Raw genomic sequence first — 27,046 nt, 5'->3', positions numbered from 1 at the left:
TGAGTTGCTCAGTTGAAAAATTCATACTGTAGGCCTTACAGGGTTTAGTTAAGGATGATCAGCCAAGTAGGGGTGTGTTGCTGCATTTCTAGAGATTTATACTCAGTTATTTGGCAGTTTCTAGCCTGTTTCATAATGGAGCATACCATTTATGCTTTTAAATTATTTTAAACTTTCACCCAGAGAAGTTAAATGACAAATAAATGAATGAAATAGCCTTAATGTAAGGCATAATGTGCTTCCTCAACAGAGATTTAGAAAGCTCTGGAAGTCCTCTTTTTGCTTCTTTAAACCGTTGGGAGCCTCATTACTATCTGATGCTACATCTAAATCGTCATGTGGTGCTACTTCTTAGGGAGACATTTACTGTTAGTTTTGTTGACAATTGCTATTCTGATGGTCTGTTTTATGAGTTCCTTTGTAAGTGGCCTCTAGCAATTATTAAGAGAGGATAAATATTCAACATTAAAAAAGATACAGCTGTAATAACTTGCCTTCGTGGGTTATTCAGCTGACAGCAGTTAACCTTTGACAATGTGGAACGCTGCTGAGTATTTAATAAATTATTGCAAATTCCTTTCTTTGGCAAGCTGCCCTGCCTGATTAAATGATGCTCTCAAACCAACATCACAGGCATAATCTCCAAAGAGTGTTATTTTATCTTACTTTTTCCCTTTTGTCCCTTAAAGTTCCTGTAGTTTTGCATTCTCTGGGACTCAATTTCTCAGCTTCAGCCAAACTATCACAATGAGCAGTCTTCATCAACTTTAACCAGGCTCTTCCTATTTTTAAGTAGCATATTTGTTTATTAGGATATACCTGAGAAACACAATATAATGTGCAAGTCAATTTTATTCTTACAATCCAGAATGTACTTACACACAGCATACCAAGAAAGCTGAATGTACAAAACCAAGTGATAGCATCAACAGTGGCTCACTAGAAAATGATAAAACACGTATAGCAAAAGTACTTTTATATCAATAGTTTATAATGTAGCTCAAGTTTTTATTCAAACGAAACATTCTGTGTACAGATGGCACAGGAAGCTGCTTCAGCCCCTGAATGTATCTTTTCCTCAAATACCTGATTTCACTGCAAAACATTACACCCGCAAAGATAAACCTTTAGAAGGTATAAAAAAAGGAAACCCACCAACTCTTGAAATATACTTGTGCATGTTTGCTGTTACATTTGTTCAAGTAAATTCACCATCCAAGCTACATATACATTTTTACCAACCTGCTGTTGCAGGCTCTTCATTCTTCAAAACTGAATATACAGATTCAACAGCATACAAGATTTGGTGCAGCAGCAATAGCCAAGACACTAAAAAGCAAATATGCCTTTACAACAGCTTTGCAGCCTAAAAGTAATGTTGACTAAAACGTTTGTCTGGTGTCCTTGTCCTACTTAAGATCCAAGAAAAACTGTTGTCTACTGTAAAGTTGCATTCTATTTAAGGAAGCAGTGAAAAAGTTGCTTTTTCTTGTTAATTCAGGTTACAGCAAAAGTGCAAAACCCTAGGACTTAGCAATGTATTGTGTAAGAGGCCACAAATGGCACTAGTGATGAAGCGCACACTATCTAGTTTGGTACATTAGACGAAAAGCCACCTCCTAGTAAGGGGTAGCAGTATATGTCCTGTGAAGTATACAAAAATGGCACTCACGCTTCAGACTTTACTTATGGCTTACTTGGCAAAAAGTTTGTCCAACCTGGCATGCAGAATCACTGCATAACTATGGTACTAGACAAGAATCAGAACTGTAAAGAAAGCCTCAGCGTTATTAACAGAAATAAGCACTGGCGCACTAACAAAACTAACGTTATTGGACAAGACGTTCTGAAATTATAAACCAATGGGACTTACTGCCTTAGCAACTCACATGCACACAAAAGAAATCAAACACCAACCCGTCTGATCTTACAAAGAAAAGACAGAAAGGTCAACCACCTCAGATACAGTCTCTAACCCACAATTTCAACATGCCACATGGTTACATGGAAATAGTGTATCCCTACAGGTACTCCATGCAGCAACCGTCTGTGCAAGAGGCCTATGCAAAGCACTTCCTCTCTGATCATTGGTTGCTGGCATGGCATGGCATGGCAATGCTGCGCATAGACAGCCTCACATTCAATAAGACCCTTTTTAAATGAGAGGGCGGCTGCATAAATGGTTCCAGGTAGCCTTATGTTTATCTTATTATTATTTTTATTTTCCAAATTATTACAAATCAAACCAAATTACTATAATTTAATACAATTGCATGAATCCTCTCTTTCCCCTGCCTGAACTTCCTCGCAGCCCCCAGAGGGGTATGAAGAACAACTGCCAATGATCATGGGTGTGGCCGGAAACCCAGGTAACCTTATGCTGAAACCAAATCTTTTCCTGACACTCCAGCTTTAAAACAACTGCTGTGCAATTAAACAGCTACGCAATCCATGTGGCTTACAGCTTGATTGTTTTTTCTCACTGGATTGTGCTTTGTAAACAGAAAAAGGTAATTTGTACTCTCCCATGACAGTAGCAAGATTCCAGCTGTTTGATCTGTCAAATAACATTTATGCATATATAAAAAAACAAATTAAAACTGTGATATTAAAAACCATACAAGAAACACAGGAACTCACAATAAATCAATTTTCCTCTTTTCTTTCTTGTTCAGATAAGGAATACAGTTTGGTTGGGATGGCATCTACCACAAAAACACTGCATAAGTATCAGCCAAAATCTCCTTGCAAAGTAGGCCTCTGCTAAGGAATCAAGTTTGGAATAGTAAGCAAAATATTGAAATAATGCCCATGACACTGTTCAGCAGTTGCCATCTAAGCAAGTTTTCATTACAGAACACTCAGAGCAACAATCCAAGACCAATGGGTCCATAACAACATTAACCATGCTGACTTGCAACCTTTGGGTTAGTTCCAGACTGTTCATGTCAAGTGGCACGCCTGGATCCAACCCTTTGAGTTTACAATTTTAGCAAGTTTTGAGGCTATAACAGGAGTCTTTGCCAGGTTTTTAAAAGACTATCAGAAATATGCAGCATTCTCTAGGAAAATAGAAGCCAGCCAATCTATCTTGCTCACACCCTGCTTAGGCAGCAACTTGCACAGCTATATGGTTGGAGAAGAAATAGCCCTGAGCTCAACAAAAGATCGAGTTCACCTTTGGTACTAATGTTTTCACAAGCAAAGCTAACACAGTTGAATGAGGAGACATAACAAGAACCTTAAGAGACACTGATCCTTTCAGTCCAAGTACTGATCAGCTCCAAATCCCACTGAGGACAACTTGCCCTTGCTTACTAGAGGGGAAAACAACCTTCCAGAGCCTTTCTCCCTCTTCTGAAAAGATTAAGTTATCGCAAAAACTGTGTTTAATTGGATGAAATAAGCTAAAATACTAAATACAGCATGGTAAGATTATTTTCTTTTGAAGTTGACCCAACTCTTAACAGGATCAAAGTATTGCAGCATAAGTTTGATACAGTTATGCATATTAAATTTTGCTATGTCTACTAACTAGCCCATGATTCACTTGTGTATGATTTCTGTTCCCTGGCAAGTTATGACAGTGCAACATTTGGGGAAACAGCTGCACGTTGGTAAAAAGAAAACAGCTTCTCTTCTTACAGCACTGGTGGTGGGGAAAAATAAGTGCTGTGGTTAATAATTTCCTAACACTGTCTTCCAGTGCTTGCTAATGGATGTTAATTTTCTGCAAAACATTCCAACATTCAAATGTGGAGCTCAAAATGTTAAGTCTTCAGTACAGTTTCTAAAGGTGATGTACAAAATATACATCTCTGTTTCTCCCTAGATAGATTTGTGCATTTGAGCATGTGTGCGCTTCAGTAGAAATGCATATACCTTAAGCTCTGCTAAACTTGCTGCAATTCTTTCTGTTTATGAATAAAAATAATGTAATATATTCACTTAAACCAGTAGAGCTTTTGTAACCGACTCAGCAAAATGTGAATAGCTTTTTTACTGGACCAACTGACAGGTAAAAATTGAGAAGAAAGGCATGACAAAAAGAATAAACAATAACATAATATTGGAAGTATTTGACCCTCAAAAAGAATATTGTTTAGGCAAACAAGTGGGCATTAAGACAACATTTATATTGTTCTAGAACACAAAATTCTGTGCAGAGTTTGCTCCCTACAACACTTACAAAGGAAATTTCACATTATGCTTAAGAGGATAGGAAATTAAGTGTTTTCTTTCAGCATAAGATATGTTTATCTACTATTAGTTTAGGTAACAGGCAGTGGTGTGTTATGATACCACTAATGCAGCTTAGGCAGTGGTGTCTTACATAATTATGGCTACAATCCTGCAACATTTTCCTGGGAGTAAACCCCATTGAATTGAATGGGAGTCACTTCTGCATAGATATGCAAAGGATTGTACTTCAAGTCCATTTTGGTGTGTAGATTAACATATGCCAAATACAAAGACCAGCTTGATTAGAAGACAGCTGATCTTATCATAGGCAAAGAATAATCTAGACAGCCTAGTTAGTACTTGTGAGTTGTCTCAAATGCCTGATTTTGTCAGGTCCAGCTACTCCAGTAGGAATAGTTAAAGGGAGAAGAAAAAGGAACAAAGAACATAGGAAAATCCCTTCCAAGATGGAGTTCCTGCCACTTCTCTTTTGCCATACCTTGGGCTGCTGACTAAGGATCTGCAGTGGAGTTGGCAGGAAATGCAGATAGGAGATTGTCCCAGGTATATTCTCTAAAAAAGTTTTACTTCCTGCCAGTGGAGAGAGGGACAGAGACAACCCATACAGGACCACATTCCTCCCCTACAGAAGTACGGTACCTTTTACCTGTCAAAGGCCCCAAGAATGCACATTCTCACCATCTTTTGCTTGTTCCGCAGAAGAAAAAAGCACATCTATTTTCTCTGCCTTGAAGGACAACATACTAGCCCCCCAATAGTTCACTACTGCTGACCCAATTCACAATGGCAACGTTTAGCCTTTACAAATGCATTTGAGGCTCACCCAAAATACTTGGGTATCAACTCTAACAACCATAGGATTCATCACCCTTTCCTCAACTCATCTGTGTAATCAATGTACACATCTTGGGTCCTGGGGAGTAACTGGTGGTGAAACTGACAAAATTATAGACAATTCTATTTCAGAAAGGAATATGAATTTGAAACATAACAAGTTCTACATTCTACCAATCTACTTTGTACAGCAGCTACATTAATGGACTGAAGCCATTCATTTTCAAAATGCAGCTATGCATAAATAAGACAGTAAAGCAGGGTTCATATACCAGGTTTGCGCAAGTATTTTTTTGATTCTGTACAGTACCCTTAAAAAAACAAAAACCCACTACCTACTGCTTTAACTTCTCCTTAAATGTGATTGCTTAATTAGTGTCATATAGGAAGAATTTTCACAAGAAACTCAGTTTTGGGTTTCATTTTAAAAGCTATTCCTGGACACTCATTTTCATACAAGTTATTTTCTTCTGGTGTATCTGTATGCTGTATAATTCTATACTATGCACAAAACTACTAAAGGATACAGAGTGTTTGGAAACTACAGAACAAGAGGTCAGGAGCCCACCTATGAAACATCAAGTGATTACAAGGATAGTCCTTCTAGAAAAATTTAGATGGCCAAAAGAGGAAAGTGTGGTATGTTCAAGTGTTGAGCTACCAAAGACCGTGAGATACTGAGTGCAAAAACATTCTAATGTGAAAGTCTAGGCACATCTTGAACAACCATCACCTAACCTTTGGTATCTTCAGTTCAAATACATATAGATTTATGAAGCATATTAAGCCTGTCCTGGTGGATTGCATTTGGTTCTGCATACAATAAGATAAACATGCAACACTTCTCACTATTCCTTGGCAAGAGAACAGCTGCTATGAAGACAACCCAACATTCCTTTCCAACCAGAGTAAATAGCATTTTAAAAGTTTTTCCAAAAGTATGCAAAGCTGCAATATTCAGCACATTTTCAATCACTGCAGAGAAATCACTCATTTTGTCTGCCAAATTAAGACCACTACATGATATCAGAAAATAGCAATATTTTTAAAGTACTCTGAGGTCGCTTAGTTGCACCACTTAAAATATCAAGCATCTTTCCTGCTATTAAACATTTCCTAGATTTCCAAGGGGAAAAAATCTTGACGTTCTTTCTTGTTTAAATTTGTAATATGCTGCACTATTTCAACGTGATGCACATGCTGCTCCAATACCAAGACCAGACACCTTTCCATTTTCAGGGATATTCAAGTAACCTTCCTCTTTGAGTTTCACCAGTCTGAAGTCTTCTCTGACCTTTTCCAGCAGATCTGGCTTGAAAATAACATCCAAAGCAGTCATTGCCAAAGCTTTCGCTGTTCGCAAGGCATAAAACTGAGCTTCTTCTGACCCTAGGAAGAATTAAATCCACAAATGAGAACAGAAGGGATCAATAAAGAGGTGGGGTGGCTACATTGGGAGAGGGGACTGGCAAAACTAATTCCCTCCTCATTCTGAACAGAAGCGCCTGCTGGGTCAAAGGGAAACAACCCACCATTTTTGAAGTTAATTTAAGCTGGTCTGCTGCCTTCAGAAATGACCACAAAAGCAGGTCTTACCAAGAGCTAGAAGGGATCAAGACTTATCAAGACTGAAGGGGTTTACTGTATAGCTATACCATAACTGAACGGATTTGTAAAGGCCATTTCCCCTTCCAAAACAATTCAATTTGAATTACCCTGGCAATAAAAATATACTGTCTTCTCCTAAGTTGCTTTATGTTTTCTTTTTCTGCATTAAAACCCACACCTTTCAATTTCAGTGCATCTAATACAGTATAAATATGTGTTTCATAGAAGAAATTCAGGCTCATTGTAAGCCTGAAGTTATTGCTTCTCGTGAGTAAATCAAAGTCCCAAATGTGGACATTTATAGAGTTTCTTCACTACCCTATCATAATTTCTGCCACAAACATACTTCTCATAGTAGGAGCATCACTGGATATTAAGATGCATATATGCATAAGAGATTTCAACAAGTTATCCACATCTGACCACCAGGAGGTTAGGTTAGCTTATTATAAAAACCCCCTATAAAGATTGATTTAAGTCAGCAGCACATTGAGAGACCTGTACTTGCTCTTGCTAGTGTTAGTCAGCTAGCAAGGCATCAATATTTCCAGTTGCTTCAGCTGCAATAAAAAAAGCAAAGACTGTTGGAATAGTGTAGCACAGACTTCAAGAGAAGTGTGAGAAAACAACCTCTGAAAATGTGACTGATTTTAACCACTGAAGTGCTGGCTAGAACAGTTTTATTTGTCACTGCGATTTTATCTTATTATTGTACAGTATATTATATTAATGTAACACACTCAGGGACAATATGGTAAAGGACAACTTAATTTTTTTGCAAATAAACAAATGAATATTTATTACTGACTATTCCTAGGAACACGGTACACAAACATCCAAGACCTAGTAAGAATAATTGCAGAAACATAGGTAAGACACATTAATTCCAGCCCAGAACAATTTAATGTTCCATTCAGCTGCACTAAACATAGGCCAGCTGGGGAAAACCTTTAACTACACGTAATTTCCATCTTAAGTGTTCTTGTATATTTTGGGTGAAGGAGGAATACATGTTTATACAGTGGTACCTCTGGTTACGTACTTAATTCGTTCTGGAGGTCTGTTCTTAACCTGAACTGTTCTTAACCTGAAGCACCACTTTAGCTTATGGGACCTCCCACTGCCGCTGCGCCGCCAGAGCACGATTTCTGTTCTTATCCTGAAGCAAAGTTCTTAACCTGAAGCATTATTTCTGGGTTAGCGGAGTATGTAACCTGAAGCGTATGTAACCCGAGGTACCACTGTACACACAATCAAACAAAACTCACTAACCTGCAGCTGTTGTGTACTGCTCAGTATGGTTTAGTGCATCAGAGCCAATATAAAAATAAGGATGAATCCCAGGAACCACAAAGGTAACATTCCCAAAATCAGTAGAACCTAGGAAAAGGTAGTTTTAAATGTATCAGATCAGGCTACCAAAAGGAATATATGTAAGTACTGCTCAGCTATGCATGCTCTACAGCAATACAGTATAATAATTCAGATCTCATACAAAGAAAGCAGCTTACAATTGGAACAGTGCAACTAGGCACATTTGTTCATTTTGCATTATTATACTGTTCCAAATGTCAGGATCACAAAGTTATTTATTTATTTATTTCCTGCAAAATTGTAGAATTGGACAAAGACAGTGATATGGAGGTAACCAAAAGCAGTGGAAACGAAGTGAAATGAAAAGAATCTGTGTAGGACATTCAGCTCCTGTCCCACGGCATGAGAAAGTATGGCAGAGAAAAGAGCAAATAACACAGACAAAGGCAACAGGTTGTGGGGTTTTTTAGGTGTAAAATAAATATTTTGGGATTAGCAATGAAAGTTGATAAATAATAAGATGTAGAATCAGGCCAATTTCACAGTGCATTTTTCAAGTACATTAGGTAGCTCCCAAACATAAATGTTTCACTTTGCCAAGTTAAAATAAACAGAATGCAGAAATGATTCCAACAACAGAATGGAGGTTTTGGTTGAGAGAATTTAGTCTTCTTTAATAACAGTTCAACAATTCCTCACATAAATGGAAAAAGGCATCACTCTTAAAGGGGGAAAAAACAGTTCTGGAGGAAAAAGTGACACAGTATTCATAAATAGCATGCACATAAACTGGGGTTTTCCTTTCTGCAGTATTAAGCAGTCCTGAAATAATAGTTTAACTAGAGACTACCAATCCTATTCCTTGCATGTTGATGGACAGTAGGGTATCCATCGCCCTTGAATTCTACATCCTAGGTTGGTTTATGATGAAGAACAGATACCATGGAATGGCAAAACCACAGCTGCACTGTTTACTGCCCATTTAACTCAACCTGTCCTTATTTCATGGATCAAGTTGAACAAAATGCTAATAGTATTACAAGAAAATAAGTATATGGTAAAAAGGCAGACATTTTAAGCAGGTACTTCTGAACATGTGCTGGTTACCATGCTTTAAGGAAGATGAATTTAAGTGAGTGATTGAAATTTCAGAACAGCCCCATTACATTTTCCCTTCCCAAATTCAAATTCCCTTCAAATTTGTTTCTGCATTCACCTAGCGATACATGTTCTGATACCCTAAAATATAAAAACTGATCAGACTTCCCAATTGTCGGGAAATTTTTAATAGATTTATAAATGTATTTTCCAGTAAAACAAACAAACCAGAAACAGAGTAAAAGCCAACTTGATAAATGTGAACATGTGGATGTTTTATTATTTATTACCTGACAGCCCAGTCAAGTTATCTTCTGGGATGAACTCCATGCCAAGTTTCTTCCCATTCTCAATGTAAGCTTTTTCCAGGCTCTTGTTGGGAAGCACGTTGTAGTAATCATTTGCACCACCTTTTAATTCCATCTAGAGAAGAAAAATATTCATTTGCTTTGACACAAAAATACCAGATACAGTCTAAACCAAAGGGCCTCCAACTCAATCCTATTTGTCTTACTCAGACGTCAGTCCCATTGAATTCAAAGGGGCTTACTCTCAAAAATGCATAGGACTTAGTGTTAGGCTGAAATCTGAAACATACTTACCTGAGAACAAGCTGCAATTCAGTGTGGCTGACTTCAAAGTAAACATGCAAAGGATTACACTTTTAGGAACTAATTAGCTTTCTTTGGCATCTCACATCCTATTTATACGAAGCATGAATGTGGCATTATCTCCTAGAACAAGCAAGCAATTTTCTGCTTCCTGCCCTTAGACAACTGCAAGCTTCTTGCAAAACAGGGATAAATTAAAAATGTGGAATGTCAGCTTCCAAAGATGCCAAATGGAGGTAAAAAAAACACAGCCAAGATTGTGTAAATTCTTGGAAGGGAGTTCCAACTGAATATGGAAGTGAGCTCCAGTTGGGAATTACTTTGAAGTAGAACCTTTAGAAGCAGGGTTAATCCCCTTTGGCTCCTCTCTACTTTTATGATTTAAAGAAAATACCAAAGAAGGAAAAGTACTTAGAAAATGTTCAGTGAGAAAGGAAGCTTTTAAAAGAAAGAAAGAATGAAAGAAAGAAAAGCAGCCCAATGCTGAATCTTTGTGTATTTAAAAGCATGTGAAAGGTCGCTCTTACTCGGGTATGTTTGCACTTTTGAGAACCAAGACTTGACAAAGTTGAGGCAATACCCTCAGTTAAGTCCAAAATATCAGCTATGCTGAGATGTTAGTTCAACAGGATCAGGGTTTTAGTTCAGAGATGGATAAACCTTTTCAGCCTGAGTGTTGAGGCCAACCCTCCAAGGGCCACATGCCAGTTGTGGTCATGGCCAAGCACACCCTGCTCTCACCACACACAGACCGCCACTTACACACTTACACATATGGAAACACATTCATTCCCACTGCAGCACTGAGCTGTAACTTTTTCTCCAAGCCCTGCAATAAGAGATAGACAGAGGTGACTGGACCATTTCAAACACTTTGACAGGCCTAATCACCCCAATCTAGCCTACTTGGAGCCACAACTATAGGGGGAAACTGTCAGAGGATGAGCTGACATGTAGATGTTATACTTCTTTCAACTAAAATCACTGAATAGGTCCTGGGTGGTTTGGCCAAGAAGTCATCCAGAGAGTGGCTGGGGCAACAGTCAGACAGGTGGGGCACAAATAATATTACCATTATTAGTCAGCTCACATTATCACTTAAAAGCAAAATAAATCTTTATGAACCTTACTTCACACCCTGTGGCCAGGGCTGCAGATTTAAAGCAGTTCTCTGCTTTTTCTGTCAGGATGGAAAGTTCTTTTAACGAAGGAGCACGCAAGTAAAACTCTAATTCAGCATAAGAAGGAATGATATTAGGTTTCACACCTCCATTCTTTATTATACCTAAAAGAAGGAAGAACTGTGTTACTGAAATCAGAACTTTGAATAGTAGGTTTCTGAGGCTTCTGGCTAAAACAGGAAAGCCACACTAGTTTCTGCACCTGAGCCAACTCTCCAGCAGATGTGGGAACAAAGGCAGATTTTCTTGCTTTCTTTAAGGGGAAAAAAAAATTGTGTCTTGAAATTTTATTTGATTTCAATAAAAAACCCACAAAGATTTGCATTCATGTTCTTCTCAGTTATTCATTTGTTGTCTTTCAGGATGAAATAAAACTAGATGGCATTGGAACAAGGGGGATTAAGGGAGCAGTAACACAGAGGCTGAATATTTTTGCTAGACCAGAAGTCAAGGCATAAAAACATCCCTTTCATATTCTAACCCCACGGAAGAAAGACTAAAGTGTAAATTAAAGCTGAACAATTTAACATGTTTTTGTGGCATAATTCAACTTTGCTTAACCAAGTTAGGCATCAGTTTTGAACAGTACACCTCCTAACATCTTTTTTCTGGCTTTTTTCTTCCACATAGTGCATGGTGGAAGACTACTAAAGTAGTAGGTTATACACACCACCAGCTTCCCATGAGCTGACCAAGAGAAAGGGAAGAAATGAAAATATTTCAAACTCAAACAGTATCCATTTTAAGGTGCATTTTTTGTGCAAGCATTTGAAATGGGAATGGGAATGGGAATTCCAGAACACTATCTTTTCCACCCTGGATATTATAAACAGTGTCATCCTTTGTCTGCCCATATATGCACTTTCCTTGTTCTAATTTTGTTAGAACGAGACTACAGTGCTATCAAGGTTCAGCATCATCAAATGGTAGAAACAGGTTTTAGATCAGAGAAGACAAGGTTCTGTATCAAAAGCAAATGTGCCATTTGTTTGTTTTCCTGTTGGTCCAGATCTAACACACAATAGGCAATAGCTGACATTCATCACACTCAATAGACCCATTGAAATTCATTGATTTCAATCGGTCTACTCCAAGTATGATAATTATCACTCAACAGCTCAAGTAAAGTCCCAGTTGAAACCACTTTGAATAAAGTAACTCTTGATCTGTTATATATGCATGTATGAAATTTTGTTCTCATCTGTCATATTATGCAAATGAATCTACTGTCAATTGGGAATTTCAAACAAGAATAAAGGGGTATGATACATTTCCATCTTAAAAGTCTTGCATGAATAGAATCTTGTTTGACTGAGTTCTGAATGACTCCAGCAAGAACAGGCTCTTTGTTTTAAGATAGTTCAAATTGCTACAATATTGTTATAACTCGGTGGTGCCCAGAGCTAACGTGCTTGCAATCTATGGCAATTTTTAGGCAGCAAGTTACAGTATTTTTAGGTTTCTTCAATATACCTGGAATAGTTGCTTTCCTGAATAGTTCTCTAGTTGTCTTGGGCTATTCAGATCACGTGCCAGAATCCATCTGCTACACTACAGTAACTGAACATTGGCAGCAAATCTGAAAGCTGCATTTAATATACAGTATATAAACCATCTAAATTTTATTTGGCCATGTAGATAAAACTGGCAAGCTTCCCTGCTTCAAGAATCAGAAATCTGATGGGAGGAAACAAATAAGAGAAAAAGTAACAAGACAAAAAGACCATGTTACCTTAAATTGAGAGTATTATGGATGACAAATTGCTCAAAACCTTTTACATTTTAGCTTATATGGGGTGAAGGGGAATCTTCCACTGAGAATATCTTTTATGCAGTATTCAGAAGTACTACAACAGTGACCCATAATTCTATCCATTGCTTTGGAAATCAAACAGCAACATAAATCATATGGGTGCTTTTGGATGGAAGCTTACGGTAATTTCTAAGAGGGTCACTGAGATCTCACAAATAGGTCACTGGGAACAGGTTTTTCTTACTTATCAGATTTTCCTGGAATTTTTATGTGAAGAGCATAATGCGCAAATAGCTTGCATGTATGAGCAACTCCAATTCTACATCAAACACCTTATATATACCACAATATGCTGAAAGAGAAAAACCCAGCAAAGTATCACAAATTTAAGATCAAACTGTCTCACTAATAACAGAATCAAAATGGCATGGCTAGCCACTGATCAGAATGCAGTGGAAACAAAAAGCTGAAAAGGTCTGTGCTGTGCAATTGTGAAAGACTGTTCTTGTTTCAGTTCATAGGTGTTTTTTACAAGAGTTCTGCAATTAAGGTTTGAAGCAGTACAGTAATATGGATCCCATTTTATACATTGTTTTCTTTGGCAGTGAATAAAGTATCAATAAGTTGACAAGGCAACATTTAAATTTAGATACCAACTATGCCTGTAAAGGAAAACCAACAAACACCTGCCTTTCAAATATTTATAAGAAACTTCAAAATTTACATGGCTTTTTCTCGATAGCTACATTTATGTCATATTGGGGAAATAAAATAATTCTGAGAAATAAATTTGAAACAATGGGCCTTAAATAAATAATTATAAATGATTAGTAACAATGAATTCATATAGGTCCCTAAACATAACTAGCCTTGAGCAGAATGGCACCTGATTGAACATTCTATGTCCTTTTAAATGTGTTTCGGGGGGTGGAGGTATCCAATGGGGAACTCCTGAGTGAAGCTGATCAAAGCTGACTGTTGGGGCTATGCTTTGAGAGCCTGACAATCAGCTGATAGTCAGGGTTTCAAAGTATCAGCCCAACACACACCAGCAGTGCCTCCAATCTCCTCTGTGGCCCAGGTGCAACTTTACCTGCCTCACACCTGACCTCATGTGTAGGACCAGAGGTGTAGGATAGGTAGCTGTGGATTGGCTAAGACTGCCTGATGGGCATTTTACCATACAGATGGAAAGCAAACCTTTTCACTATTAACTAACTTCAGTCAAGTTAATGAATTGCAAGTGTTTATGGCTAATTTGATCTCTTTGTTTCAGTTACAGGCAGGTAGCCGTGTTGGTCTGCCATATTCAAAACAAAATAAAATAAAAAATTCCTTCCAGTAGCACCTTAGAGACCAACTAGGTTTGTTCTTGGTATGAGCTTTCGTGTGCATGCACACTTCTTCAGATACCTGAAGAAGTGTATTCTTCAGGTATCTGAAGAAGTGTGCATGCACACGAAAGCTCGTACCAAGAACAAACTTAGTTGGTCTCTAAGGTGCTACTGGAAGGAATTTTTTTATTTTGTTTTGATCTCTTTGGTTAGCTGTCTAGATTAGTTGCCACATATTTTTAAACAACATTGCATAAACTAGAAATCCTTCTACAGTTAGACCCATATTATTATGGTCAGTAGACTACAGTGGTACCTCGGGTTAAGAACTTAATTCGTTCTGGAGGTCCGTTCTTAACCTGAAGCACCACTTTAGCTAATGGACCTCCCGCTGCCGCTGCGTCGCCAGAGCACAATTTCTGTTCTTATCCTGAAGCAAAGTTCTTAACCTGAAGCATTATTTCCGGGTTAGCGGAGTATGTAACCTGAAGCGTATGTAACCTGAGGTACCACTGTACATGCTAAAATTCAAGTGTGGACCACAGCACTTCAGCCTTGCAGCTTACAAAACTGTGCCTCTTCCTCACAATAATCGCTATATGTAGTTAACTAGCACTTAATAGAAAAGCTAAACTAGGACGCTACCATTGTATATTTTTATGTGCAAGAATGTTTTTAATATGAAGAGCATTCAATTATGTAACCATCACCTCTTCCAGGACTTAATAAATATATCAGTTGCATGAACTGCAGAGCTTGTGTTACAGACATTTATGAGTACGGTATGTAACTCGTACGCTTTACACATCTGGATGACACAAGCCTGGCACAGCATGCATTCTAACCTCTGACTAAGGGTGAGGGGCAGAAGCTATAAGCACCCCCAAAGCATAAAAAGATGGAAAATAGAGAGTTGCACCAACTGCCGGGGTATGATAACCCACATTTGGGGAAAAACAAATGTGTTTTTCCCCAAATGTGTGTAACTCGCTGTTACAATACACATTATTGCAGGTGCCTGCCATTGTAATACTCAACCTTAACACCAATCACCATCTGTATGAACGTTCATTAACCTTGGCTAATTAAACCATACATGGAGCCTGACTGCTCTCACTTCACTCCACCCTTGGTATGAGCAGATAAATCAGCTTAGCACTACATCCAAACCTGGGTTCATGGTTTGTTCTCCCTAACAAGCGAGGATTTGCCAACAACAAACCAAGTAAACATAGCTTGTTAGGCTGAAACAAATCACAATCCAAACTTCCGACATCATGCTATGTGGGTTCAATTACCAATGGGCTGCATACACTAGCATGCAGCCCACACAATATGGTTTCTTAAGCAAACAACCCTGAGACATTGTTTTGGACAAACATAACCAAAATCTATTAAGTGAACATATCCATACCAAAGTTGTACTGTATAGCTCTTAAAGAACTTTCAACTTTACCCACAGATTGAACATTTATCAGAAAACTAAGCGCATGAACAGCCATTTTTATTTTAATGTTAACATGCCAGATACATTATAAAACAGTGCCTGAAGTATTACTTGCTGGACATAAGATTTAATGAACATCTCACCATGAACTCTCCATGTTGGTTTCATTTGCTGTCTTAAAACTGACAGATTGTTGTATGCAAGAACAGCAGCATCTAATGCATTTACTCCTTCCCAAGGGTAAGCAGCAGCATGAGAAGCTTTTCCATAGTATTTCACAGTCACACTAGGAAATAAAAGCCATCACTGGTTTTTAAACACTTTTTGAAAGGAAAAAGATCCCTTTGGATTCATTCAACGAACTTAAGTTCTAATGAGATAAAGGTCTATGCTATAATATAGGGGTTTGATTTTTTTTTAACCTCAATCCTATATAAAGATAATTGCTGGAAAAACAGACCAACATGATTTTGAGAGTAGGAGGTATTCAATACAGAGCTTTGATACTCAAAGATAATCTTTGTTATCACAAAACCAAGTCTGACATTTATATGGACCACTTTGTACTGAAATAGTTACATACAAGGCAAGAACTAACTTCTGTGGAAATAAAGAATATTAGTATATTAGACAGAAATAAATTGTGTCTGGTAGAGAAATATCTAAACAAATCAACTAAGAAAACAACCATTTTCAAAAGGCGTGAAGCAAATAACAAACTGCAATCAACTGGTGTGATATTTCCTGTCAACTCCACTGAATGGGGGGAACCATTCTCAATGGAGGAGCTCCATGCATTCTGAGATGCCTTAACGAGAACCATTTGGTTTACAGAACACAACAGGTGCTTTACTGTTAATAATAATAATATTGAATATTGAATAATATTGAATAACTGCTGCAGTGTTTTCTACCTTCTTTTTAAAAAAAAAAACCACTGCATTTTCTAAATTTAAAAAGATCAGATGATGGCCAGCTCTGCCATTGAATTGCATTATACAGATTGCAGTTTAGTATCCCTGACAAATTTAAAAACCTTGCCTTGTTTATTTTCATGAAAAAGAACTGTGTTCAAACCAACATAATCCTAAATTAAAATTTAATCACAACTAAGTAAGACCTGAATTTTGAAAAGCAATGTTAAAAAATTAGCATGAAAAATTTACGAGTTCAAGGAACTAGCACCGTTATAACTTTGGCCTATAAAACCTGCTGGGATCAAAAGATTAGTAAGTGTCCTCTTGTATTTATTTATGTATATATTTACTACATTTATATCCCACCTGTCCTCCAATGAGCTCAAAGGGATGTAAGTGTTTCTCACTCTCCAGACGACCCTCACAACAACCCTGAGTGATAGGTTAGTTAGTGAACTTCACAGCCAAGTGAAGATTTGGCACTCTAACCATAATACCACACTGGTTATCTATCATATTCTGGCATATATCATATTCTTCCTAAGATCTTAAGAGATCTCTAAAGATATGAAACCAGCTGCAACAAATTGCAACTACTCAAGAGTCTAGATACCGGTATGTACATCTGATGACTTTATTCTGACCTTGGGAAACTTGAGTTACACTTAGGTAAGATGACTACCTGAGACTTAGTAATAAAGATAATTAATTAGAAACAGGTATTAAGCACACTATGAACTGTGAGCAAACAATCCCAAACGTCCCGCATTACACGAGACCCTTGCATAGGCTTTTGCTTACACGGCTTCATTTCCAAAGCATGACTTATCATCTAGGGTGTGTGAGTTATTCTGTTGCAAACCTATTCTTCTTTTGCTGCAACCAAGTTTGGAGACTGTGCAGACTTTGTTCAAAAATACAGTGATATGTGTTTAATAAAACTTGACAGAAATTATAATGAAAAGGTTAGGACAAACACAAAAGCATGAAGGTTAAGGTGAAGACAGCGGTTTGCAATGTCCTGTGTGAAGACAAACTGACACATTTCCCAACCAAAAACTACAAAGAATTCAACAAAGTTTTCCAGAGTGCAGTTTTTGTTGCTGAGGTTTTCCTATAATCAAGTGTTATAAAAACATTGTTAAATAAATAAATGTGGATATGCTGTGTATCAGCACTATCCACTTTCAACATGACCCAAACATAACCCCAGCAATACTGTACATGCTAGGTGCAACCTATAAAGCTATATCCAGCGACAGCCCAGCCTTTTAGGGTCATGCCAGGCTATGGAGTTCAATAGTATAAATTATATAAAGTAGGATAGAGAAGCAGCATAAATGCTATAGAGAAACAAGAGAATCATACTTCTGTCCCAACTGAATCATAGGGAATACTGTTGAGCTCAGAATGCCAGTGTTCTTCCATCCTTATGCATATATAGTTAAAAGGTCTGTACTATTAGTCTATTGAGAGCAGCTGGAAATGTTGATTCAACACTGTTGTTGAACATAGAAATGGTAATCATGAAATCCTAGAGCTCCTCTCACTGAGGTATGATGTAATGGCAAAAACTGGCAGCAGACTTTGCCTGTTTCTCTCCCTATAACTTCTCCTTTCCTTCTGTGCTGTGATATTCAACTAAGCCATACTTAGAGCAGACCCATTAAAATGGGCTAAAATCCACTGCTGCCAGTGGGTCTACAACATATTTTGACTACCACTGAATATCACTGTCCTTCAGACTGTATGCCTGTGAGCAGGTCATCTTGCTACTGATCTTATGTCATCTGCTCTGGGAGCCTTTTCAACAGAAAACTGGTTAAAAATACTTAAGGTGGCCCAGCTCAAGAACTAGGATAGAATCCATCAATTATTTGACAAAGGCCTTTCTCTTTGCATCCTGAAGTTAGGTGGGTGGCTAGTGGGAGAAGTGCCTTTTCAGTGCTGGAACTCTCTTCTAAGGTATGTTCACCTGTTTCTTCATCATTTACAATTTAGGTAAATCTGTTCTATCCGCTTGGAATGCTAATGGCATTTGGTGGCCTGTTATGATACATGCCCCCCTTTTAATTGGATCACTGTTTTAAGTGTTATTTTCTGACTCAAATTTTATTTATGGCATGAATGGTGTGGTGTAGTGGTTAAGAGCGGTAGACTCGTAATCTGGTGAACCGGATTCACGTCCCCGCTCCTCCACATGCAGCTGCTGGGTGACCTTGGGCTAGTCACACTTCTCTGAAGTCTCTCAGCCTCACTCACCCCACAGTGTTTGTTGTGGAGGAGGAAGGGAAAAGATATTGTTAGCCGCTTTGAGACTCCTTAGGGTAGTGATAAAGCAGGATATCAAATCCAAACTCCTCTTCTTATTTGCTGCTACGTTTTAAAAATTGTGTTAGCCACTTTGAGATGGATGCGAAAGGTGGGGTATAAATTCCTAAAATGAGTAGCATTCAAAAATTTCCTTTGTACAGTCCTCTCTTGGAAATCTCAAATGAGCTCTGAACTTCTAAGCAAGAATTCAGTACTGCAAGTTCAATACTGCCCCATGTATCAAACATAACATATCCTTATTACTACAATGGCAATTTTGAGAAGTAAATACGTAGAACTTTCCTACTAGTTGTTTTGGTATGTGCAGGGATATAGAAGCTAAGAATATAAAAAGCATCTGAAAGTAAACGTTTTAAAATAGAACTCTGTTTTCAGTTGGTCTTCATATACTGATGTCCACCACCTCCCTTCCCGCTAATCCTACTATTACTGTGCAGGAGTAGAGGATCAAGCACCAGGTGTACTGTATCCAGGGGGGGAAAAAGATTATGTTCTGCAAATGAAGAAAATTCAAAGGGCTGTGTTTTTACTTGATGATTCACCTGCAGAATAAGATGTGAAAACATTAGAATTAGTACTGATCTAAAGTAATCTGTTACATGAGACCACGATTAATTATAAAGCTCATAGTTTCTGGCATTAGATTTTGTGCCCATTCTGTTCAAGATGAACAACAAAGGAAGATTAAGTCAAGACAAAACTGAAGAAACTGTACTAAATTTCTATGAAGGGATAACATCCCTACCACACATATTGGGGGTCGAGGGGGGAAAGGAATCCCATCTTAGTCTTTCTCTATAAAGATGTTGTGTGGTTTTCAAAAGAAGTGAGGAAGTGTTCTTCCACCTCTAGTCACAAGAAATCATCTGTGCTGGACAGCTCACTTCAAAAATGGAAAGCCATCTCTAACAATGATGAGGAAAGGCACTTAAAGTTTGTAATTTTTACTAGTGATCCAATGAGAGCTAGGTGGTGAAATGAAGCCACACCTTTTGTTTATTGATTTAAAGCATTTTTATCCTGCTCTTCAGCCACAAAAGGCAACCTGAGTGGCTTAAGATGAGTCTTTCTAAAAATAAAATAAAAAAATTGGGGTGAAAATCCCAACTTTTGCAAAGAATTTTATTTTTGACAATGTACCTTGTTTGTCATTGCAATATCTGCAACACACCACTGCTTTCCTGATACTGCTGGCTACTGAGATGTCAACACAGTCATCATACCCTGGGTGTGAACTTCACTATGGCGGAAAGGCAGTCAAAAAACAGAATACCAAGAGGAATGGGGCACTCTGCATTTCTGGGTTTGTGTGTTAACTGCCAGAAACTTTTAAGAAAGGTACAATGTACAGTAATACCCGGAGGTAGGTGCTCCTGGTTGCAAACTTTGCCCCGGGATGTGAGCAGAAATCGCACTCCAGAGGCACACAGCGGGAGGCACCATTAGTGAAAGTGCGCTTCAGGTTAAGAACGGTTTCGAGTTGAGAATGAACCTCCAGAATGAATTAAGTTCGTAACCAGAGGTACCACTGTATTCAAATCTATATACAATCTAAATTGTATATAGCCGAACATCAGTTTCACTTGTTCTTAATATGCCTATGTGTGGTCATCTTTGCAGAAATGTGAAAAGAAATATAAGTTTTTAACACTCAACTGTACAGCTTTGAGTCACAAGACATTTAGGTCTACATTGCCAGCAAACACCAGATCTAATTTCTGGAGATTTTCATAATGAAATCAGTTGAAACAAACTCCTTTAATAATCACATGAAGCAGGATTGTATAACCAGAATTGCTTCCAACTAAACAGAATGACTTCAAAAACACCTAGCACCATCTCTAGTCCCAATAATGGTTATACAAGCAACTTATGCCCAAATATATTAACAAATAGTATAAACAGTAAAACAAAGAAATTGTGGGTGGAAGGGTGTTTGTTAAACTGCAGCATCTCCTATTCAAATAAAGTTGGCAGTTTCATGAGCGCTATCACGCATCAGGAAATGAAATTTTGAACTAAATTATCTTGAACTAAATTAAAAAATCGTTGTTAGGGTTACCTAGCTACTGGTCCAACTGATTTAAAAACAAAACAAAACAGAAGTTCAGTAGGCACAAGATGATGTTGAATAAAGATGATATGTTTCAAATAAGTAAAAGCCCTTAAAATGAAGCCCTGCTGTAATTCACTACAAAGTTACATAAGTGACATAATTTTGCATGCAATACTTTACCCAGAACGTGCAGATTACTGTAAATATACAGAATAAGGTCAATAACTGAAGATCCTAGGACCAAATCTAGATGGAGGCTCTATCTGCCCCCTCCTCCCAACAACCATGGAAGTAAAAAACATGTAGAGAGTAGCAGTTCTGGAACTAAAACTTGCTGGCAGATCACTGGGTTGGATATAGCTTAAGGAGGATGGGAAGTAACTCAGTGGCACAGCATCTGCTTTGCATTCAGGAAGTTGCAGGTTCAATCCCCTGCATCTCCAGGTAGGACAAGGTGAGCTAGATAGACCAATGGTCTGACTTAATGTAAGGCAGCTTCCTGTGTTTTGTGCATGGATTCCATCACCCATACTGAACGACTGGCTACTGAGAGCAGGTTGGCTTTGGAGGTCCTCATATCTTCTTCACACACCCCAACTTTTCCCAGTGCACAGCTAAGAGGGAAAATACGTAGGAGAATTGTGGGTGAGCTCTTTCTGGACAGCATAGTGAGAAAGAACGGGACCCTTGGCACAAGAGACCTTGGCAGCTGTTTCATAATGCCACCCAGCCTTCCTTTCTTAATGGGGCGCTTTAGGATAATGAATTAATGGTCACGGTATAAAAACTCAAACTTCACGTAATACAAGTTAATTGAGGTAGAAACTTGTTTCGCTTGGCAGCTCCACACAAGCACCACGTGCTCATTAGCGGTTTATTAGAAACAGCAGCAGAACGTTACATAAATTGTTCCAAGTGCGCTTTGGAAAGCCAAACAAGTAACTCAAAAGTGGATCAAAAGTGAAAGGCTTGTTACAATGGCCAAGTAAACAATGCCTCCCATTCCAGTTTACTCACTCATGTTCAGCTACATCGGGCAAATATGCTGCATCTTCTTGGGACGGATGGGCCATGAAAACAACGTCCAGACCATCGAAAGCCCCGGCTTTGATCAAGTCGATTTTGCCTCCTCCGTCTTCTTCGGCAGGGGTGCCCAACACGGTGACCTGAAAGCAAAGGTGACACGTGGGTCAGGAAGAGCAGCAAAAAAACCAAAGCATCCCGGGGTGCGTACCATGGCACTCTTTTTACGGGAGGGTCTTTCTCTATTTGCCCATAGGTTTAAAAGTTGCATATACACCTCCAGAGATCTTTCCAGGGCACTTTGCGAAAACAAGACGCAAAGAATAGTGAGAACTGCAGCAGCGTCCCAGCGCCCCCCCCCCCCGAAAAAAGGAAAGGAAAAGAGGGGGCTCGGAAAGGTTGTGGGTTGAAGGCAGGAGATGCGGGGTGCAGCTTCTCTCCCTCTCCCACCCACCCTGCACCTTGACGGCGGGGACGTGGCGGGAGAGTCCGTCGGCGGATCCGCTCGGGCGAAGGCTCTCCAGGGCGCCCTTCAGGCCCAGCGCGGCGGCGGCGCCCACTTCGGCGATGAGGTTGTGGCCGCAGGCGTGGCCGATGCCCGGCAGGGCGTCGTACTCGCACAAGAAGCCCAGACGGAGGAGCGCCTTTTGCCCGTCCTCGGCGGCGGCGGCAGGAGCAGCAGCACCCGCGGCGTTTCCCTCGCCGCCCCACTGCCAGTCCGCTCGCAAGGCCGTCTCCAGCTTGTAGCTGCGCTGCACCAACCAAGCGCCGGCCGGCGAGGACCCCGAGGCGAGGCCGGCGAAGAAGCGGGCGAGGGCGTCGTGAGCCTGGCGCTCCTCGTAAGCCAGCTCCGGCCGGCTCCAGATCTCGCGGCTCAGCTCGGCCAGCCGCTCCGACGACGCCTCGATGCACTCGGCCGCCCGCCGCTTCAGCTCCTCCAGGCGCGCCGCCAAAGCGGACGCCTCGGCCGCCTCGTTCGGCCTCATCGGAAAGGAGCTCGTTCTGCGGGAGAATAAACGGGAACACCAACGGCGCTCTACAGCGTAAGGAAACGAGCAGCCACCGGATTCCCAACCACCACGACAGCCACCGGCAAATGTCTGAAACCCGCGCCGCCCGAGGGGGGCTTATATAGCCTCGGTTAGCAGCCCAGGACGGGACTTTCTTCCGCAGAGCTTGCTGGGAAAAGTAGTCGCTTTTCTTTAAACACTCCGCGAAGAGTTCTAAAAGGAAAAACAGCTGCCGCCGATGCCGCCTCCTGCTGCTTAAGCTACCCAAGTGTTGTTGCTCAGGTGTATATATAGGGTTTAACCTGAGCCGAGGATCAACACCGAAACCTAATCCTACCTCTTTTCCTAGAAGTCACTCGATACAGGGCATTGTTCACCCACCAGGGACAGAGGTTAAAAAAAGGTTATTTCTGGACTAGGCTCTTGGGGTTGGGTCAATATTATGTTTACTGTTGTAGTACCTGAATGAAGACAGATAAGAGACAGATAAGAGTGGTTTGTGAAAATTTATGTATATCTTTGTTTATATGCAATTTTGATACCTCTCTATTCAGGTAAAGGTAAAGGGACCCCTGACCATTAGGTCCAGTCGCGAACGACTCTGGGGTTGTGGTGCTCATCTTGCTTTACTGGCCGAGTGAGCCGGCTTCCGGGTCATGCGGCCAGCATGACTAAGCAGCTTCTGGTGAACCAGAGCAGCACACGGAAACGCTGTTTACCTTCCCGCCGGAGCGGTACCTATTTATCTACTTGCACTTTGACGTGCTTTCAAACTGCTAGATTGGCAGGAGCAGGGACCGAACAACGGGGAGCTCATCTCATCACGGGGATTCGAACTGCCATCCTTCTGATCGGCAAGCCCTAGGTTCTGTGGTTTAACCCGCAGCGCCACCCGCATCCGCTTCTATTCAGGTACCACAACATTAAACATAACACAAACACAGAAAAGAATCAACTAGTGAGAATCTGTATTGTTTCAGGACTTTGAAGAAACACTGGGAAATGTACACTTAAGTCTGATCAGGTTTGTTTTCCAGGAGCCAAGTGTATTTTTATCAAGAGTATTGCATCAAATAAACATCTGTATGTTTATGCTGGTGGGTGTATGAAGTTCTACAACTTTTCATTGGTCTACGAGAACCACCATCTGTTGGGGTCATAAAGGCTGGGAGATCAAGTTTAATGCAGCCCTCACAAGTCTCATTAAGTATTTAGCTGTGCATGGCTTAATCTGTTCATAGCAAAAAGCTTTTGGTGTGTCTCTGTTTAAAATAGAAGTGCCTGCTTCTGTCCCCAAGGATGTCTTGAGCCTGCTGAAGTCAAAGGAAGAGCAACTGAAATGCAATCGATTGCTGATTGAAACCAACCAGTAGCAGTTTAGATCGCATGTAAATACCCGCAAGAGTTCTATACCAAGGATTTGGCTGATTGTGTCAAATTAATATTCATGCCCCCCTCACCTCTCTGTTCTTCCTAGCCTACCTTTTGCCACATGTTCCCTTGTTCATCCTTTTGTCTTTACAGCCTGTTTGAGCTGTGGTCCCCTAGTTTCTCACTGCTCCCAGAACTTCCTGCCTACTTAACCTCACAAGTTTTGACAGTTTATGAACATTCCCTGTCATCAGAGAAGTTTGGTTAATAGCCAGTTACAGAAGCTATCCCAGACCAAAAGTCTGCCACTGTTATCCCAGAAGTGTCATCTATCTCCCCCCCCCCCCCCGCCAGCATGTTTTGCATCTAATTTGAAAGACTGTTAACATACTGGCACATTCATGCAGAAGTTAAATTTCCAGAAGGATGTTGATGGGTTGCAGTGGAATTTGCTACCAAGGAGTGTGTGGCGGCTCGCTCAACCTGCTCAGGTCCCCCAGACGTTTAACGGTCCGTTGATACCTGCGCTCACCACTTTGTTAATTAACCGCTGCCACCAACCAGTCTGTCTGGTATTTACTTCACTCAGTTCAGTCAAGGAGAATATTGGAACAAAACTGTTTTATTTGTAGTTTAGTACATAAGCATGTGGTTTCTGAATAAACAGTTCTTTCTGGGTTGTGTTCTTGTTAACAACAGTGCCCAACGATTTCTCCCACCCCTGTTCCTACTCCTTCCCTTGCCACCCTCCTTCCAATCTCTCAATACCCACAACAAGCCCCCAAGACAAAGACAAAGACCAAGACCCTGACAAAAGACAAGACCCCCTGCCTTCCCTGGGAGGGGTTTATAGTCCGAATAACTCCGCCCCCTAAAGGTTCTTACTTGTTATTCCTTTTAACTTCTTCTATGCCATTCCTAAGTTTGGGTGATCACCACAGAGTGTGGTGGAGTCTCCTTCTTTGGAGGTCTTTAAGCAGAGGCTTGACAGCCATCTCTCAGGAATGCTTTGATGGTGTTTCCTGTTTGGCAGGGGGTTGGACTGGATGGCCCTTGTGGTCTCTTCCAACTCTATGATTCTATGATGCTGCTTTTTATGTTGTATTTTATGCTGTCTTATGCTGTTTTAAAGTCACATTTTAATCAATGTTTTGTATTTGCTGTTAGCCGCCCTGAGCCCGGTTTTTAAACTGGGAAGGGCGGGGTATAAATAAAATATTATTATTATTATTTATTAATATATATTCAATGGAGCCAAGACAAATAAAATATTTTAAAAGAAAACAAACATTTAGCATACCTAAATTGCATCTATTTATTATTAAAATTAGACCCCTCCTTTAATCCAAGGAGCTCAACATGGCATACACAGTTCTCCTTGCTAACTTCATTTTACTTCACCACAAACCTGTGAGGCTGAGAGAGCAGAATGACTGGCAAAAGGTCACCCAGTGAGGTTCATGGCTGAGCAGGGATTTGAGCCTGGGTCTCCCCAGCCCTCACCCAACATTCTAACCACTATGCAACATTTATGTTATAAATATCTTTATGATGATTATTAATAAAAGCAGTAAAACCTCACTCACTAAGGCTGCAATCATATCTACATTTACTTGAGAATAAGTTCCACTAAATACAGTGGGACTGACTTCTGAATAAACATACGTAGGATTGGGCTGGGTGTCCCTGTCCCATGTCTCAACAAGCAAAACCAGGTCCTCCTTAGGATTATGTACAACTAGAATAGACATGAAAATGTGCTTCCCCTCCATTATTCAGTGAGGTTAACACTGAAGGATACGTTGATGTGCAGTTCACAGTTTCTCTGGCTTCTCCCTCCCTTTGCCAAATTTGATGAAAATTTCCCCCCTTCGTTCCTGAGACAAAGAAATATTTGGTCAGCTGGGAGTCAAAATGGTGTGAGGCCTGTCTGCCTCAGACATGTGGCCTTGTCTGCTTGGCATACTTATGAACATTTATTATATATATAAAAGACCCTGATTTCTTACAACACTTCTCCTTCCTGTTTGTGTTCTAAGATAGCAGATATTTCGCATTTAAGCCTTTCTTCCCTTCTCTGGGGATACACATAAATGCACATAGGTATTTCTGTGCCTAAGGGAAGGCAGAGAAGAGAACCCCAGCCCAGGAAGCCTGTAATAATTGGCTCTTGAAGGAACCATCAGTGGGCAAAATGCTGAGGGCACTGTTGGAGCAGGCCCTTCTTTCCTTTGTTGTTCTTTAGTCATTTAGTCGTCTGACTCTTCGTGACCCCATGGACCAGAGCATGCCAGGCACTCCTGTCTTCCACTCCTTTCCTTTGTTGTTGTTTAGTCGTGTCTGACTCTTCGTGACCCCATGGACCAGAGCACGCCAGCCACTCCTTTCCTAGAACTACCTAAAGACATGTATGCCCTGAGGGAAGGCCAGGCCAGGCCAGACCAGACCAGACCAGACCAGACAGCTGATGTCATCAGCTCCTGAAGGGACCACTAGTTGGTCTGATAGTATTGTTCTATATTTTATACCTTACCCTTTTTTGTAGGTTAAGGTTGGAAATCACCTTGAGTGCCTTGGCAGAAATGTGGTGTAAAAATGCAACGGATAAATAAATTTCCATTAAGCCTCGTGGTTTTCCTGCTGGCAATAATGATAATAATAAACAGGCTAAAGCAGTTGAGACCAACAATGCACAGTTGACATGATGTTTGTATATGCTTTAAATCAGGTCCTTCCACAATCAGAGCCATCTCTACCATGGCCCTGGGACCTTAGGGTGAAGGGGTGGGCAATAAATAAATAAAACTATGAAGCAGAGTGAAGTGGCCACCTTGGGTTTATGAGGGGTGTCATTAAATGGCAAGCAGGCAGGCTATTTCTACAACTTCTACTGCTGTCACTTCATCATTGGCTAACCCGCTCCATCCTATTTATGAGATATGAATTAATAGA

At 40.1% G+C, this 27,046-nt stretch overlaps 1 protein-coding gene across 1 annotated transcript; it reads right to left on the bottom strand.

Annotated features, from left to right (window-relative positions):
• Window positions 1–834: 834 nt before the first annotated feature.
• PM20D2 (peptidase M20 domain containing 2) lies at window positions 835–22,757 on the bottom strand. The gene is made up of 7 exons (XM_033143405.1): window positions 22,175–22,757; window positions 21,708–21,856; window positions 15,527–15,669; window positions 10,799–10,953; window positions 9,348–9,480; window positions 7,918–8,025; window positions 835–6,426 (listed from the first exon to the last, which is right to left on the bottom strand). The coding sequence occupies exons 1-7, from the start codon at window positions 22,697–22,699 to the stop codon at window positions 6,221–6,223; spliced, it is 1,419 nt and encodes a 472-aa protein (XP_032999296.1). The 5' UTR covers window positions 22,700–22,757; the 3' UTR covers window positions 835–6,220.
• Window positions 22,758–27,046: the final 4,289 nt, after the last annotated feature.

Source organism: Lacerta agilis, chromosome 3 (genome assembly GCF_009819535.1).
Source record: "Lacerta agilis isolate rLacAgi1 chromosome 3, rLacAgi1.pri, whole genome shotgun sequence".
Taxonomy (NCBI): Eukaryota; Metazoa; Chordata; class Lepidosauria; order Squamata; family Lacertidae; genus Lacerta; species Lacerta agilis.
This window is presented reverse-complemented; position numbering and strand designations above follow the sequence as displayed.

Excerpts from the sequence above, each read along its gene's own strand:
- PM20D2 (XM_033143405.1), bottom strand. The coding sequence starts at position 22,699 with ATGAGGCCGAACGAGGCGGCCGAGGCGTCCGCTTTGGCGGCGCGCCTG. Across the intron at positions 21,857-22,174 it reads GCCACGTCCCCGCCGTCAAG|GTCACCGTGTTGGGCACCCC; the intron begins GTGCAGGGTGGG and ends CTTTGCTTTCAG. Across the intron at positions 15,670-21,707 it reads CCCGATGTAGCTGAACATGA|TGTGACTGTGAAATACTATG; the intron begins GTGAGTAAACTG and ends TTTATTTCCTAG.